A 15,720-nucleotide genomic window follows, 5' to 3' on the forward strand; every position below is an offset into this window, starting at 1 on the left:
CATGTCACTATTATTTAAACCGATTGTTGCCAGGAAGTCCCCCTGGCGACATCACACTCCTGCCACTCTGTTTCATGCTCAGTTCACGCTGCTTGTTTCATAGCTTCCATGCCAAGTAAGTTTTTGTTTATTAATGCCACAGTTAGTGTTTTTGTTTCATTGTTCATAGTTTCTGCCTTTGTGAAAGTTTTGTGTTTATAGCCAAGTTTTGTACTTCCGCCTTTGTGCGCGCTTTTTGTTTATTCCTTTTTATTGTCATTATATTAAATCATGTACCTACCTCCAAGCCACATCCGGTCCAAATCATTTGCACCTCGGGAGAACAAACCACGCCATAGACCAAGTCTTGACAGTTTTTCCATTCTACTGGTACTTTAAAGAATATGGTAGGCCTCATCCCTCTTTTAGGGTGGGTCAGAATACTGCTTAAACTGCTCTGCTAATTGTGTAATAACATGTAATTACACAAATCATAGCTCCCTCCATTATCCTAACCTGCTCTTCCGCTTTGCAATAATTGCAGCCAAAAAGTCCAACAAATCGCGAGACAAGTTCTCTCTGATTTCATTACAAATGTCCATCACATACTTGACCATCTCACACAAATAAAATATTGACCACCAGGGCCACATTAATTTCATGTGAGGGCCCAAGGCTGAGAGGTTGCATAGTCTCTTTTTGTCAAAAGAGATGAGCGACAAATCTAGTGATTATTTTGGATGTTTTGCAGACATGAAAGGTGAGCCTCTCCGCAATCGCTAAGCACTCGCAGGTCTTCAGATTCACAGCAGCCTCGTGCAGCAGTCCCAGCTGCAGTCAGAGCAGTGAGGGCACAGACCGACACCCTTGAGCGTACAGAATGCAAATTAAATGTGCGTGTGTAAATTAAGCTACCTTGAGTTGTATTATTCCTAAAAAAAAAACATACTAATACTCCATAAAAAAGTGATACCTGTACGTCAGATAAATAACTGAATGTGTACTCTACTGCGGCCCTCCCTCTGTGCCTGTTCGCCGTCTCACTCAGTGGCGTAACAAAGAAGGGGCTTGTGTTTGCATCCGTGTGAAACACAGCGATAAATAAAAATAAAAGACAAAACGTTTCACAACTTGGTTCCAATCCCATTGTTCATGTTAATGAGCCAATTTAGGATTGTTTGTGGATGTCACAACCCTCAAGTCTTCTGATCAAATTTAATACTCTAACATTTAAAAATGCACAACAAAATTGATTTAAAGAAAACAAAAAAACTTTCAAATTGCCGTTTTATCTCTCCCCACGTTATTCCTCTCTTTTACAGCGCCCATTGCAATTAATTTTGCAAACGAAGCTATGACAACATGTAATGACTTCTAGCTAATTGTAGGACAGCCAATAGCTACCTTCCTTAGAGAGGCCAATGGGCGTCAGCCCAGGAAAGCTGTCAGGTTGACTTTTGATTGTGTCTGTAATATTTCTTTTTGTGAGACTGTGGCTGGTAATGAGATCACAAAGTTAGCGACATGCTGGCAGGTGACAACGCTGTAAGGTGAGTCCTGCAACTGTGTTATAATAAAAGTACTGGACAAAAAATGTATGCTATGTAGGTTTAACTCATTTTTCTTCCCTAACAGGATGACATGTAATAAGCTGTCAACAAGGATATCTAATAGACATGTCTTGCCGCTGCTTACTTTGGTGACATACCTATGTGTGATGGTATTCTATTACCATGGGGACATGTCAACAGGTATGAATGTTGGACTTTTCATTTTTGCACACATAATTGTATGAGACAAACAAGGTCCACCTGACTTTTTATTTGTGTTGCCTTTTGCCGGTGACATCTGGATTGACATAGCAGTACTTGCTTTGGCATGATCCCTAAATATAGCACTCTTTGCTCTCATGTGTGTGTACATGGTTCCCAGTAGGGAGGGTGGTCCGCGAGCAGGAGCTGAGGAAGACGGTGCTGAGAGACGCCTGCAGAGAAAACATGGAGGCCTTTCCCCAAGATAAGGAAAGCTCGGACAAACGTATCAAAACAGTGCTACATCAACTCCTTGTCGATGATGAACATGGCGTCATTTACTGCTTTATAAATAAGGTGAGGGGCACACGAACAACACACCAACATGATCAACTATTCTATCAAAGAGGTGGTGCTAATGTAGCAGGCGAGATGCAGTCCCCCTAGTTTAGTAGTAAGAAGTGTGTGCCCAGATGAATGATTGTAGTGATTTAGAGGCACAGAAATGTGATGGAAAAGCGTTCCAGAGGGTGCTTGGATTTAGTAATGGGAGTTAAACGTTTGGAGTCACAAAATGGGAGGAAGCAGAATGGGTGGTAGTGTTTTAGAAGGTCAGAGAGGTATGCGCATACTTGCCAACCCTCCCGATTTTTCCGGGAGACTCCCGAATTTCAGTGCCCCTCCCGAAAATCTCCCGGGGCAACCATTCTCCCGAATTTCTCCCGATTTTCACCCGGACAACAATATTAAGGGCGTGCCGTGATGGCACTGCCTTTAGCGTCCTCCACAACCTGTCGACGCGTCCGCTTTTTCACCATACAAACAGCGTGCCGGCCCAGTCACATGTTGTATGCGGCGTCTGCATACACACGAACGTGACTGCAAGACATGCTTGATCAACAGCCATACAGGTCACACTGAGGGTGACCGTATAAACAACTTTAACACTGTTACAGATATGTGCCACAGTGTGAACCCACACCAAACAAGAATGACAAACACATTTCGGGAGAACATCCGCACCGTAACACAACATAAACACAACAGAACAAATACCCAGAATCCCTTGCATCCCTAACTCTTCCGGGCGACAATATACACCCCCGCTACCATCAACCCCCCCCCCCCAAATTTCCCGAATTCGAAGGCCTCAAGGTTGGCAAGTATGGGTATGCGGGAGTCGGCCCTTCGGGGCTGCGCAAACAAGAGCCTATGGCACTTTTTTGTGGCCTCTGCGCTGCTTTTTGATGCTTGTTTAAAACTTGTTGAAAAAAGCTTTCCGTCATCATTGAGAAACGCAATGAGCCAGCAACCAAACTGGCAATGTGTGAACGCCCCATTAGGCTACATCGGAAGTCAGGTATGTGGTCACACATGTTTGTTTGTTACCGCCAATTGAATTCAGTTTTACGTACCTCCACCTCCTGTTGCCACAGTAAGATTTGACATGCAAAACCCTGATCAGCTAAACAAGATGATTATCATGTTGGTGCTAAAAGTATGCTGTAGTTTATCTTCTTCCTTTCTCCAGGTGGCATGCACTAATTGGAAGAGGTTCATGAATGCACTAAAAGAAGGCGAGCCCTACCCTGATCTCATGAGCATATCTCGCACAAAGGCCCACGATAAAAAAAATCTGCGTAGCCTTGCCAGCTTCTCGAAAGTCGAGATGGAGGTGAGCATTCAGTTCACATGTCGTGGGAAGGGTTCATGTCATTCCGTTCACTGAAGCTTTTCAACTGCAATCAAATTCAAATGGAGTGCACAACTTAAATTCAACCAGCAGGAGCACCGTTGAATTTAGTTTCAACCCTAATTAGTAGTATACAAAATGCATCATGATGTCTGCTGTGGCATAACCCCATATTGAAACAGGAGCTCAGAACACTCAGAAAGAAATCCTCCCAACACTGGTTTAAGTTCCCACAATTTTTGTTACTGTGGGAAGCAGCTCAGAATCATATCCATATTTAAGTGTTACTTCTTTCTAAACTCCTATAGTCATATAAAGAATAGCTAGTATTCTTCCTTCTTTTGAGTCTCATAGGTGTTGGCCTTCTAGATTGGAATGTGTCAGAGTAGAGATAACTCGGAGTAGTCTAAACAAAGGGAGTGGGGGCGAGGGACAGAGGGAAGATCACGGGACTTCCGGGGGTTGGAGGGGAGACCGATCTGGACCGGGCTGGGGAACGCTGGTGTGCTGGATTGGTCTCACGTTTGTCCTCTAAGCTTGGAGAATAAACCACAAAATACCAACTGCTGCCTGTTGATTGAATATAAACATCAGCTTATTGCCATGAAAAGAATCTGGGAGAGACTAGCAATTTGAATTCCCCATTGGAGGAATGCTGGTCAACGCAACAATTTGGGGGCTTCGTCCGAGATGGCACGCTGTTGATTGATGACTTCTTGCAATCTTCTGGACGGACTCAATTGGCCAATTCAAGGTAAGCAGAACCTTTCTTTTTAGATAAAATCTGCGTTAGGAGTCTGTCCAGAAGTCTGTAAGTCAAACACTGTTTTGTAATCCCTGGCACAGAGAGGTGATTTTGATAGATTGATTGCATTTTTGCCGAGCCTGCCATTGCATTAGAATTGTAAATAAGTGGTCAACTCAGGCCATTGTGTCTCGATTACCGTGACGGGCAGTTTCATTGACGAGTGAACTAATAGTTGGGTGTAGCTTACCCTGGGAATTTGGTCGTCCCTTAATGAGTTTGGGTTGCAAGATCCCAGTGACGATAATAGGGCACTGAAACGTAAAGAAAAGGCTGGAGGCCATTTGTAAGAGGTACAATAAAGACTCCCGGGTTGCAAGATCCCAGTGACAATAATAGGACACTAAAATTAAGAAAATATAGACACAATGGCCTTGGAGTGTGACAAACAGAAATGTGATGGCAGCGGGGGAGGAATGTGATGAATCATTACTGTTGAACGCTTGAATGGACGGTTGTCGACAATGTAATTAGCAGGTAGAGTTTAAAAAGAAAAAAAAGAAAGAAAAAAAGAGAACGTTCCTTGAAAGAGTTAAGAGGGAGTTTACAATACTCGAAAAGTCGTGAACTCAAACGTCTGGTAAAATAAAATAAAAAATAAAAATAAAAAAGTAACTGTAAGTTTTATGGTAAAGTGAAACGCAGAGAGTGTGCTGCTGAGTGTGAGTGTGTGTGTGCGGGAGTGCTTACGCATGCTCTTGTGTGTGTGTGTGTGCGGGAGTGCTAGCGTGTGCGTGTGTGTGTGTGTGTGTTGCTGAGTGCTTGTGTGCGTGTGTGTGTGTGTGTGCGCTGGTAAAAATGGAACGCGCAGAGATAGAGTAAAAGGAGCAAGGTTGGTGCTCGAGAATTTAAGAGTTTGGCGTATGATAAAAGTAAGCGTGGATTACGTGGAAAAACGAAATGCAGCAAAAGAACCGATGATTAATGAGACAAATATGTCAGAAGAGACTGATTGTTTTTTGTCTGCCGCGCATGCGCAAGACAATTCAAATGACCCGCCCAGACTTTGACTAAGCCACTGCCCCCTACTCCAGTGACAAGAGAAGGAGGTATTAACACGCCCCCTCTAAGATTAATCCTGCCTCCGAAAATTAACCCCTTGTACACGTCTGACCATTTTCTCCGGCAGACATTTTTGACACATGACATTAACACTTTGGACATACTACAATATAAGTCTCTTGCCGATGCATACATGCAAGCCATTGTTGCTCTGCTTTCCCACCTGTACCTCCGGGAGGGAACCTTTGGCCAAACACTTTGGACAAAGTTAACCCTGATATACACGGTGCCAAAAACAATATATGGCAGGACATTTTATTCATCCCATGCAAAATAGGGCTAATGACAGAGCAACAAGGAAACGACTACTTAAATTACAGATCGCTGAAGATAAAAGGTTAAAAGAACCAAAAGGTCAAAGATCAGCTAGGGTATATTCAGCAGTGGGTGACCTTGCTTTTGAGTTCCAACAGGTGGAGGAAAGAATCCTCAACAGACGTGCGGTTGGACTCAGGTGGTGGACAACACGATGCTTCAAAGCCAGTCTGGGGTAGACACTGTTTCGGCTGTGACCAGCCTGGTCACTGGAGTCGTGACTGTACGAACATTTCCGAACAGGAAAGGTTCCGTCGTGCCAACAAACGAACACGAAGGCGTGTAAGAGGACGTCCACATCAGGAGCCGCAGCAGGAAGTACCGACAGGACCCCTGCTGGACATGAGTGTCAACGGACAATTTTATCAGCCACCCATTCGATTCTGAATGCAGAGGTACCAAAAAAACTGTGTGCTTCCTCTTTAAAGGTCGAAGGCTTCGCTGGGGTCACAAGAAGGTTACCTGTCACTAAACCACTTCCGGTTCAGATTGCTGGACCTCCTTTACAGACTGTACCCTGACATTCAAATCGCAAAGAAGGAACATTCCTGGTGTTACCTGACGGCTCAACCACCCAGCTGCGACACCACTACCAAGACTCCTCCATGAGCTCATACCACAGCCTGAAACAACAGGAATGGCTGACATCCATCTGCTCTAACAGTGAAAACCCTGACTGACTGAGATGCTTCCGTGTGTACTGCCACCCGACTCGCCATATGCTATGATTATTTATATATGTTGGAACTCAAGGTGTGGCTGCTCATGTTGACCTATCTTTGCAACAGCTAGCATGGTATAAGATGGACACAATAGTGTCCACATTGTTCCCTTGCTCTCTGTCTCGCCTACAAAACCAAAGAACTTAGGTCCAATGATAAGACACGGCGTAGCTGCCACACATTACACCGACACCCAAATACCACATTTTCAATTGTTTAGGTTTAGCCCATGGTTATGTTAAACACATAACTATGGGTTGCACTTTAGACACCTGTAGGCTACGAGGAGCTAGCAGCTACACAACAACTGAGCTAAAACGACACATTACACATTTAAGCATATCAAATAATTATAGTTGCTCATTACATACACATAGTCGTCAAGACAGAAGTCTGATAGAAAGTATTCAGTAACAAACGTGTCTGCATCATTCAACTTTCTACAACATGATCTTGACTTAATTAATTATTGGGGCCACCAGGTGTGGTAAAATTTCAAAATACTATTGCTAAAGCATCCGCCATAAGGGTAGTATTTTTCTAGTATTGGTGACAATATAAATATAAGCATATTTTGTTACTTTCACCATATTGAATAAGTTACATAAAAGTTAGGGTTCAGATGAGTTTGAGTTAATTGTGATATTGCTAAGGGGTCCCCTACCCTAACAACACCCCCCAGTGGACCATAGAGGCTGAAGAGACAATCATTGACCTCAAACATGACCTGCCCTCCGCTACTTGACTATTAGCTGACCTTTTTCTTAGATGTTTCTGAAAGTGATAGTATGACTAACACAGTCCTTTTTTTCAGAAACAGAAGGGGGTGAGTGAGGGTGGATACAGACTCCTTGGAACAAAATCGACAATCATCCGACTCTGACACATTCCATAGTTTTAACCACAAAATACCAACTGCTGCCTGTTGATTGAATATAAACATCAGCTTATTGCCATGAAAAGAATCTGGGAGAGACTAGCAATTTGAATTCCCCATTGGAGGAATGCTGGTCAACGCAAGAGTGGTCTCTCTGATCCACGCTCATTGCAGTAATTTTAGTGTCTTCTGTTGTCTACTGAATGTACAATAATCTCTGAACTATTTTTCCTCATACCATGCATGGGCTGCATCATTGTCATCATATTAGTATCTGAGCCTTAAAAGATTTGTAATTCTAGTACCTGTACTAGTTTTGATGAGTTGTAGTGCAGACATGTGGTGTTTACATTTTAAATAGGCCAATTTTGTCTGAACATTAGTGTAACGATTGATCGATTTATATTAAAGTTCAAGTATATTGATCTGTGCTCGGCAAGTTTACCTTCCGGAAGATAGCTGTCGATCCAAGATCGTTTTTAAACAGGAATCGATCTATTTTATCGATACTAGGAAAAGGAAAACATTGGGCTTAAGAACGGCAGACTTTATATAAAGTTCAGCACTTTTAATAATGACGTTAAACATTACGTTTATTTGATTCTTTAGCGTACCACTGGGTAGAGCCCGCGGAACCACTAGTGTTTCAGAACCACTAATTTAGTAAATGTCGTCAGGTGCATGTAACAAGAACACAACCACATTGACAATGGAGATGATGCAAATAGCTTACCTTGCTTGCAGGCCAAGTTGAAGCACTACACCAAGTTCATGTTTGTCCGTGAACCCTTTGTGCGCCTCATCTCAGCCTTCCGGGACAAACTCCTGTCGTTGAATCAAAACTATTACCAAGGTTTAAGCCGAGGCCTTCTGCATCGCTACGGCAACATGTCTGACACCCCACCGACTGTGAAGGAGGCGGTTGAGTCAGGCATCCAGCCCACCTTCTACCATTTTGTCCAGCACCTGCTGGACCCACAGACAAACAGGCGTTTGTTTGACATTCACTGGAGGCAGATTCACCTCATGTGTCAACCCTGCTACATCGAGTAAGCTACATATTCTTCATCTTCTCCATCATTTCCAGTGCTGAGAAATAAACCCAGTTTAACGTTGACGTGTTCTACTCAGGTACGACTTTATCGGGCATCAGGAGACGCTTGATGAAGACGCCCTGGAACTGCTAACGTCCTTGAACATGGAGAAGCTCATCAAGTTTCCCCCGGCCTACCAAAATATGACGTCCCCTGCAACATTGTCGAAGTGGTTTAAAGAAGTGCCCCTGGAGGACAGGAGGAAGCTTTACGAGCTCTATCAGAAGGACTATGAGCTGTTTGGCTACGATCCACCTTACACTTTACTCAACATCACACAATAGAGGTGGAGCCTTTTTTGGGAGCTACTTGGTAAACTCTTGAGGACGTTCAACATGGAGCACAGTCATCCACCAATGTAGTAATCCTAATTTGGTTCACACCTTTATAGATAACTTCCGATTACATTAAAACTAGTGATGCCAAACAAATACACTATTTAAATCAGATTATTTACACTTTTGCATTTTGACACACATGAAATTTAACTGTCAGAATTTCATACAGGAACGTATTTTAAACGTTTTACTTTTATGTGCATCATTTATTTGCACAAAACGTGGCAACAGTTTTATCTAAAGTTCAGTCAGGATGTATTTTGAAGTGAAATTTGCCAGCGAGCACACCAGTCGGAATCTCCTCACTCATATTTGCCGCAGAGCTGACCGTAAAGCAGTTCTTCTCATTTTTCAGTTCTTCGGTGCAATGCCAGGGGACTGACTGTTGCTAATGTTTATTTACAAGTAGGGATTTACGGTAAACGGTATAATGATAAACCGCAGTGAAATTCCAGACGGTTAGTAATAGTTTACATTTTTAATTTGAGTCGCTGGGCCACTCGGGGCGGGGCGTCCCGCCTTTCTACCCGCCCGACGGTTGGTAATACCGTTTGAATTTTTAATTACTGAAAAACCGTCATTTATTAATGCATTTTAAGCAACACTGCTTACTGCTCCCCTCACCTCCCAGGGAGTGATCAAGGGTGATGGGTCAAATGCAGAGAATAATTTCGCCACACCTAGTGTGTGTGTGACAATCATTGGTACTTTAACTTTTAACTTCCTGGGAAAAGAGTCACAGCACCGCTGCCGCATCCGCACTAGCGTCCTTTGGCTTGGAAAATACATGGTGGAACACAACACGGACTTTGCTACTGAGATTTACTCTTGGAGTAAACAGAGCCGAGCTCTTGGTTCAACTTCATTTTCCCTCCCTTAAATTCTGTGGTGTCTCGGCGTGCGTTTAAGATGGCGACAGGTGTGGACAATATTGGAGACAGACACATTTGTCTTACACTAAAGGTATACAGCAAAGAAGAAAACCACTTGATGTTGCTTTTTTCTTCTCATCACAGCGTCCATCAGCTGTGACTGAGAGTTACTGAGGTGAGGAAACATGCAGCAGGTGATGAGTCGTGAACATTGCCACAATTTGTTTATAAAGTCTGTAGTTTGTTTACTGGGATGGATAGTCACTCATCCTTCGTTTAACTGCAAACTTTATCAGTGTCCAAATAACAAATATTAACTATAATGTTTTGTCATCTTATTGAATTGAAGGTATGCTGTGAAGATTGTGTATTAGATGTGGGAGGTATCACTCCCATTTATTTTTGTAGGCCAAAAGGTTGTTGAATGTAGACATGCTGGTAGTGGGAAGTTTTTGATGAGCACACTGTGGAGTAAACTTTAAGAACTCAGCCAACACGCCTCGTCTGCATCTTTTATCATTAGACAAGACAACACATATATTTGCAAGGCCATTTTCAAGAAGGATATTTAAAAATAAACTACATCTTGTGAGACGATGTCGGCCAACCCCGGAAGCTAGCTCAGCTGTTCCAGCGATGAAATGTGAGTTCAGATATTTTAATAGTTTAATATGTTTTTTGCAATTTTAATTTTGACAGTACCACATAAGATATGTTTTAATTGCTGATGCAGGTTTATTGATTATTAAATGCGCCAGAAAATAACCCATTTTGTACAATGCCCAGTAGTGCGTAAATGTGTTCCTGTATAGTATTTCTCCAATAATGGTCATGTGGTGACGTAAATTATGGTATTTTGAGAGGTAATCTTTGAAGTCGGACATCACTGAAGGCCTAGGTGGGAAACGCACGGCCCGCCACTGGTATTACATAAGTTGACTTAGTATCAGAGATGTATCCAAACAGGACAGGATCTTTACTTGCTGCTCCAAAAAGGTGACCATGTCACTATATGTGGCTCAGAATCCTAGGCGCTCCTCCAGCTCCCAGAATGCTGATCTCCATCCTTCACGCAGCTTGTATGGCCATTTCATGATGTTTTGCCTCATGTAAGATGGGCCATTTAACTCCCCGTGTACTGTATCTCTGTGTCCCAGCATCCACGTAAAAAGAAGGCTAAGTCACACATTACTTGAGCATCTTCCGTTTTTATTGCTGGCCAGGCAAGAGCTTTTTCCATGTATTCCTATATGATGTTCATGTTCCTTTGGAGGTTATTTAGCTCTCTGGTAGCCTTGCTGTGCTGACATGTGCATGCAGCTCATAACCACTTCTCTTGGCTGCCCCCTGGTGTACTGTTCAGAGAAGTACAAAGAGTCTAGAATAGATAGCTGCTGGTAGTGATACAAGATCTTTCTGCTCTAATATCGATTCTCAAATCAAAATGTCGATACTTTTGACACTTTAGTTATTTGAGGTATAATGTGTATCATTAACAGGAACACAGTGTAAAAAAGTATCTAAACTTTATGGATGGATTAAGCAAAGAAATCAATGTTGAATGCATGTTCAGTATTTTCACGTTAACATGTTCATGTAACTGAATTGTGACTTACTTTTTATTTTAATAAAACGCAATTTTTAGTTTATAATTATTTGTAGTTCTTATTAATTTTTAGTTTTTAATTTGTAGTTCTTATTAATCTGTTTATTTTTATTGCTTTTATTAACTTACTTTTTTCCTTTTGTTATGTTTTGAAACAAAATGTGTGTGTATTTATTTGATTTTGTCCAGTTTTTTGTTGTATTAGCTTTCCTATATTGTTATTCACGCTACTACCTCAATATATAGTTTGAAATAAATAAATATATAATAAGAAATAATAATAATGATAATAAATATAATTAATAAATACATGATAATAATGATAATAAATAACATGAGAAATAATACAAAATAATAATAATTGATTATTCTTTATGCTATGTTATTTGAAATACACAACTTGTGTGTATCGAATCGGTATCACTGATACCAGCCTGAATTTTTCTTGGTATCGTATTGGAAAGAAAATCAGTGGTGTGACACATCACAAGTTCTCTCATTAACTCATTGCTCAAAAACCTTCATGAAAGAAATACATTGTAACTGACCGCCATCGAAAACTTGGACGTCACTCTGAGGTATGTTATGTAGCTGCCAACTGCTGCTATACAAGCGTTGATGTGATTTCATTCTGTATTTGCATGATGGTACAAATGGTGTCACCAGCTACAGTTGGGACAGGTACGGCTCCAGGATTTCACCAATTTGGGGGAGGGCTAAGAAAATATTTAAATTTTGACTTTAGTTCTCATTTTTTAAATAAAATCAGTCAATAAAGGGAATTACATTTACATAGCATTTTTCCTCAAGAGACTCAAAGCATTTTACATTGTGAAACTCATTATCTACATCTTTAAGCTGTAGTGTGGGTGGCACTGGGAGCAGCGTGGGTAAAGTGCCCTGCCCAAGGACACAACGGCAGTGACTAGGATGGCGGAAGTTGGAATCAAACCTGGAACCCTCAAGTTTCTGACAATGCCACTCGGCTATCTGAGCCACACCGCCAGTTATGCTACACAGCACAAGCATGTTCGATATAAAAGTTGTTTTAACTGAATTTGACCAAAAAATATTCAACAAAATAGTTAAAGGGGAACAGCACTTGTTTTAAAATGTTGCTGAATGTTCACAATCATTATGATGCTGGCCGTTTCCTGTTGATTTTGGGTAAGTAATCTAATCTAATCTATTCATGTCAAAATAGCTTGGCTTCAAGTTCCACGTTTTGCAGCTTCGATTCACTTTCACGTCACTCTTTCGGCTTCCACCTGCTCCAACGTCTCACTCTTCTTTCGTACTCGCTTCTTGAAGCAGTAGTTTATCCTCCATAAATTCAGATTCAAAAAGATATGGTTGTGAATCCTCATTTGTCCACAAATAGTCATTGTTGTTTGTTATCCGATCTGCCATGATTAGAACACACACAAGCGTTTTGTATCCGGAAGTAGGAACACACCGGAAGTCAAAGAACATATGAACTGAACAACACATTTTTGTATACTACAGTGAGTAAATCTATTAACTTATTGACACAATATTTTTTGTGGTTTTTCTTAATGTTCACAAATTCAGGGAATACGTTCGTAGACTCAGGAGGACTTTAGGCCTTTGTCTGAGGCAGGAACTTTCCCATTTACCCTGGTACAGTAAATGCCCCCGTGTTTCCAACAAAACTACCCGGGTAAATAAAGTTCCACAGAAGCTCCTATTGGGGGGTGGGACTTTGGAAAGTTCCTGGAATATTTAGAGGGGCGGCCTGTGCTGTCGAACGCTGATTGGTTGAACAGTTTTTGGGGCGTTCCGAAGACTTTGTATTCGAAATTTTAGCAGCCACCATTACAGTATGCGAGGACAACTTGTTTATTTCTTGTATATATACTTGACAATAGGAGAGAAAGAAAACAAAATAAACGTTCGACTTGCATGAACTTTAGTGGGGCAACTGTGCACTCTGAATAGTTGACTATCTTGCAGTGTTTCTCTTTAGCTGTAGTATTTGAACTAGGATGCCATTTAATGCTGTTTATTATATTTTACAAACTTTGTTTTGATATGGGAGGCAGTATACGAGTGGAACAATTAATCAAATTAAATATTACCTATTTACTTTGTTACATGCTGTAAAAGTAGTCAGTGAGACACACTATTTTTGTTGTTATTAGCCTCTGTGAGATAAACACTGACATGTATTACTTATATATTGTTATTTACAGCTGAAACGATGCATAAGGAACTTAATCAATTCATCATTAACTGAGGGTGCGACTTCTTGACTGTTGGACACTATTGACAAAATCTTGACTTTTTATAGGAAACTCGGTAGACGTTCGTTTTTAAATCATATCATTCTGTATCTTATTGCTTTGTATTTTAATCACTTCCTCGTTAGTAAAATAAATATGACCTAATATTGTCTGTTAATTAGCAAGGCATCAGCATAGAAATATACTCTACCACTCATTTATACTTCATCAGCCTGATTTGTATAAACTACCCTGCAGTGTGAAATGTTCTCAACGTTCAGATAAAAATGCAGTCTCTCACAATCAAGCTCTGATCCATCAAAGACATTTGTCATCGTTTGTCTTCTGTTTTGGAAATGGAGAGTTTTGCTCCCTCCAGTCATTTCAGATATTTTACAGTGTATCCGAAAAGTATTCACAGCACTTCACTTTGTGAAAAGGTTTATATAAAATATGTTGCAAATTAATCAAAACTAAAAAACTACAAAAAAATCACATATGTATTCAGACCCTTTACTCAATACCTTTGGCTGCAATTACAGCCTCATATATTTTTGACTAGGATGCCACAAGCTAATTAGCACACCTATTTTTGAGCAGTTTTGCCGTCCTCTTTGCCCATCCCTCTTTGCAGCACCTCTCAAGCTCCATCAGATTGAATGGGAACCATTGGTTTACATTCAGGATGTCTTTTTTGAGAATTTTGAGGACAAAAATGAATTTATTCCATGGAATTAAGTTGTAACACAACAAAATTTGGAAGAAGTAAAGCGATGTGAGTACTTCCTGGAAGCACTGTGTATCCATTACAATTGCCCCATGCACACCTAAGAACCTTTTTTTCTGAAAATAAAACCAAATCTACTGATTTTTAGCGTCTGTCTCAATGCTCACGCCATATTGTTTGTGGGACGAACTTGGTTGTAGAGGGAGGGCACTACGATATGCCATCAATCTGATTGGTTGAAATACTCAGAAGTGTGTATTGAAATCACTGCTCTGTCATAGTAGACAATTATGGTCTGATCAGGGGTGTATTTGGGGGCCCACAAGAAAACATAGTTATTGGGGCTTGGTTGCCGCATAGCAAAAAGGGGGGGGGGGACAATAATAAAGTCAATAATAATAACGATAACAATAATAATAATGAATAATTACAAACTCTATTTACAACACCAATGATCAAATATGAGTTAGCAGTGGAATGCTAGCAGGTTAGCAGCTGTGTCACAAATGACAACATCACTCTGCTGTTAGCATAGCAGGCTAACAGTGGCACATCAACAAAACTGGCAAAACTACATCTTTATTTACAACTTCGCCTCCAGTGGGTCCACCGCAGGGAGTAAGTTTTTACTAAGGACAGCAACAACCAGCGCCACACTAAAATGATCTTGGTATACAATAAGAAGAGGCAACATCCTACAGCAAACAACATGTAGGCTAAGTACACACAGTCTGACTAATACGACGAGAGAATAATGAACAACAAATCAATAATTGAAGTGACAAGCTTGCAATCCAACAATACCCCGTTTGATGATAAGGAGACAAGAACAGACATCAAAGCACATTCAAGCTCTTTAACAACTAGCGCTGACACAATCCAGTGAAAAGATTCAACTGAGCTGCCGTCACAGTGTTCTGTCGAAACTGCCACTGCTTAGCTAGCAGACACAGCTGAGCTAAAATGCTGTTCTGAGCAGGCTCTCACCGACATCACACCGTCACTAGGCAACAGGCACCACTTTTTAAAGGCACACACACTCACCTCTCATGAAATGTCTCTCAACTGCATATACCAGATATTTGAAGTTTTTTTTTTTTTTAATAATGCATGACTTACTTTCCCTAGTAATTAATTACATTTATTAAAGAGTAATTATGTCAGTAATTCATTTACTGTTTTGGTACAGTAACAAGTAACTATAATTAATTACTTTTTGAAAGTAATTTTCGAAAACTCACTACCACAGACAAGACTAAACGAACGCAAAGCTGCTACTTCGGCTTGTTTCATTAACACTAAGAAAAGGGGTAATTTAAAGGCCTACTGAAACCCACTACTACCGACCACGCAGTCTGATAGTTTATATATCAATGATGAAATCTTAACATTATAACACATGCCAATACGGCCGGGTTAACTTATAAAGTGACATTTTAAATTTGCCGCTAAACTTCCGGTTCGAAACGCCTCTGAGGATGACGTATGCGCGTGACGTAGCCCGGGGAACAGAGGTATGCCTTCCCCATTGAATACAATACAAAAAAGCTCTGTTTTCATTTCATAATTCCACAGTATTCTGGACATCTGTGTTCGTGAATCTGTTGCAATTATGTTCATTGCATTATGGAGAAAG

At 40.9% G+C, this 15,720-nt stretch overlaps 2 protein-coding genes across 2 annotated transcripts in view; one reads left to right on the forward strand and one right to left on the reverse strand.

Moving 5' to 3' along the window:
• Positions 1–15,720, reverse strand: part of LOC133662056 (uncharacterized) — a 268,044-nt gene that overhangs the window by 9,523 nt on the left and 242,801 nt on the right. The gene's annotated exons all lie outside the window — the stretch shown is intronic.
• Positions 1,721–8,582, forward strand: LOC133661271 (carbohydrate sulfotransferase 12-like). Its single transcript, XM_062064411.1, has 5 exons — positions 1,721–1,730; positions 1,912–2,087; positions 3,262–3,405; positions 7,949–8,253; positions 8,336–8,582. The coding sequence occupies exons 1-5, from the start codon at positions 1,721–1,723 to the stop codon at positions 8,580–8,582; spliced, it is 882 nt and encodes a 293-aa protein (XP_061920395.1).

This window comes from Entelurus aequoreus, linkage group LG12, assembly GCF_033978785.1.
Source record: "Entelurus aequoreus isolate RoL-2023_Sb linkage group LG12, RoL_Eaeq_v1.1, whole genome shotgun sequence".
Classification (NCBI taxonomy): domain Eukaryota; kingdom Metazoa; phylum Chordata; class Actinopteri; order Syngnathiformes; family Syngnathidae; genus Entelurus; species Entelurus aequoreus.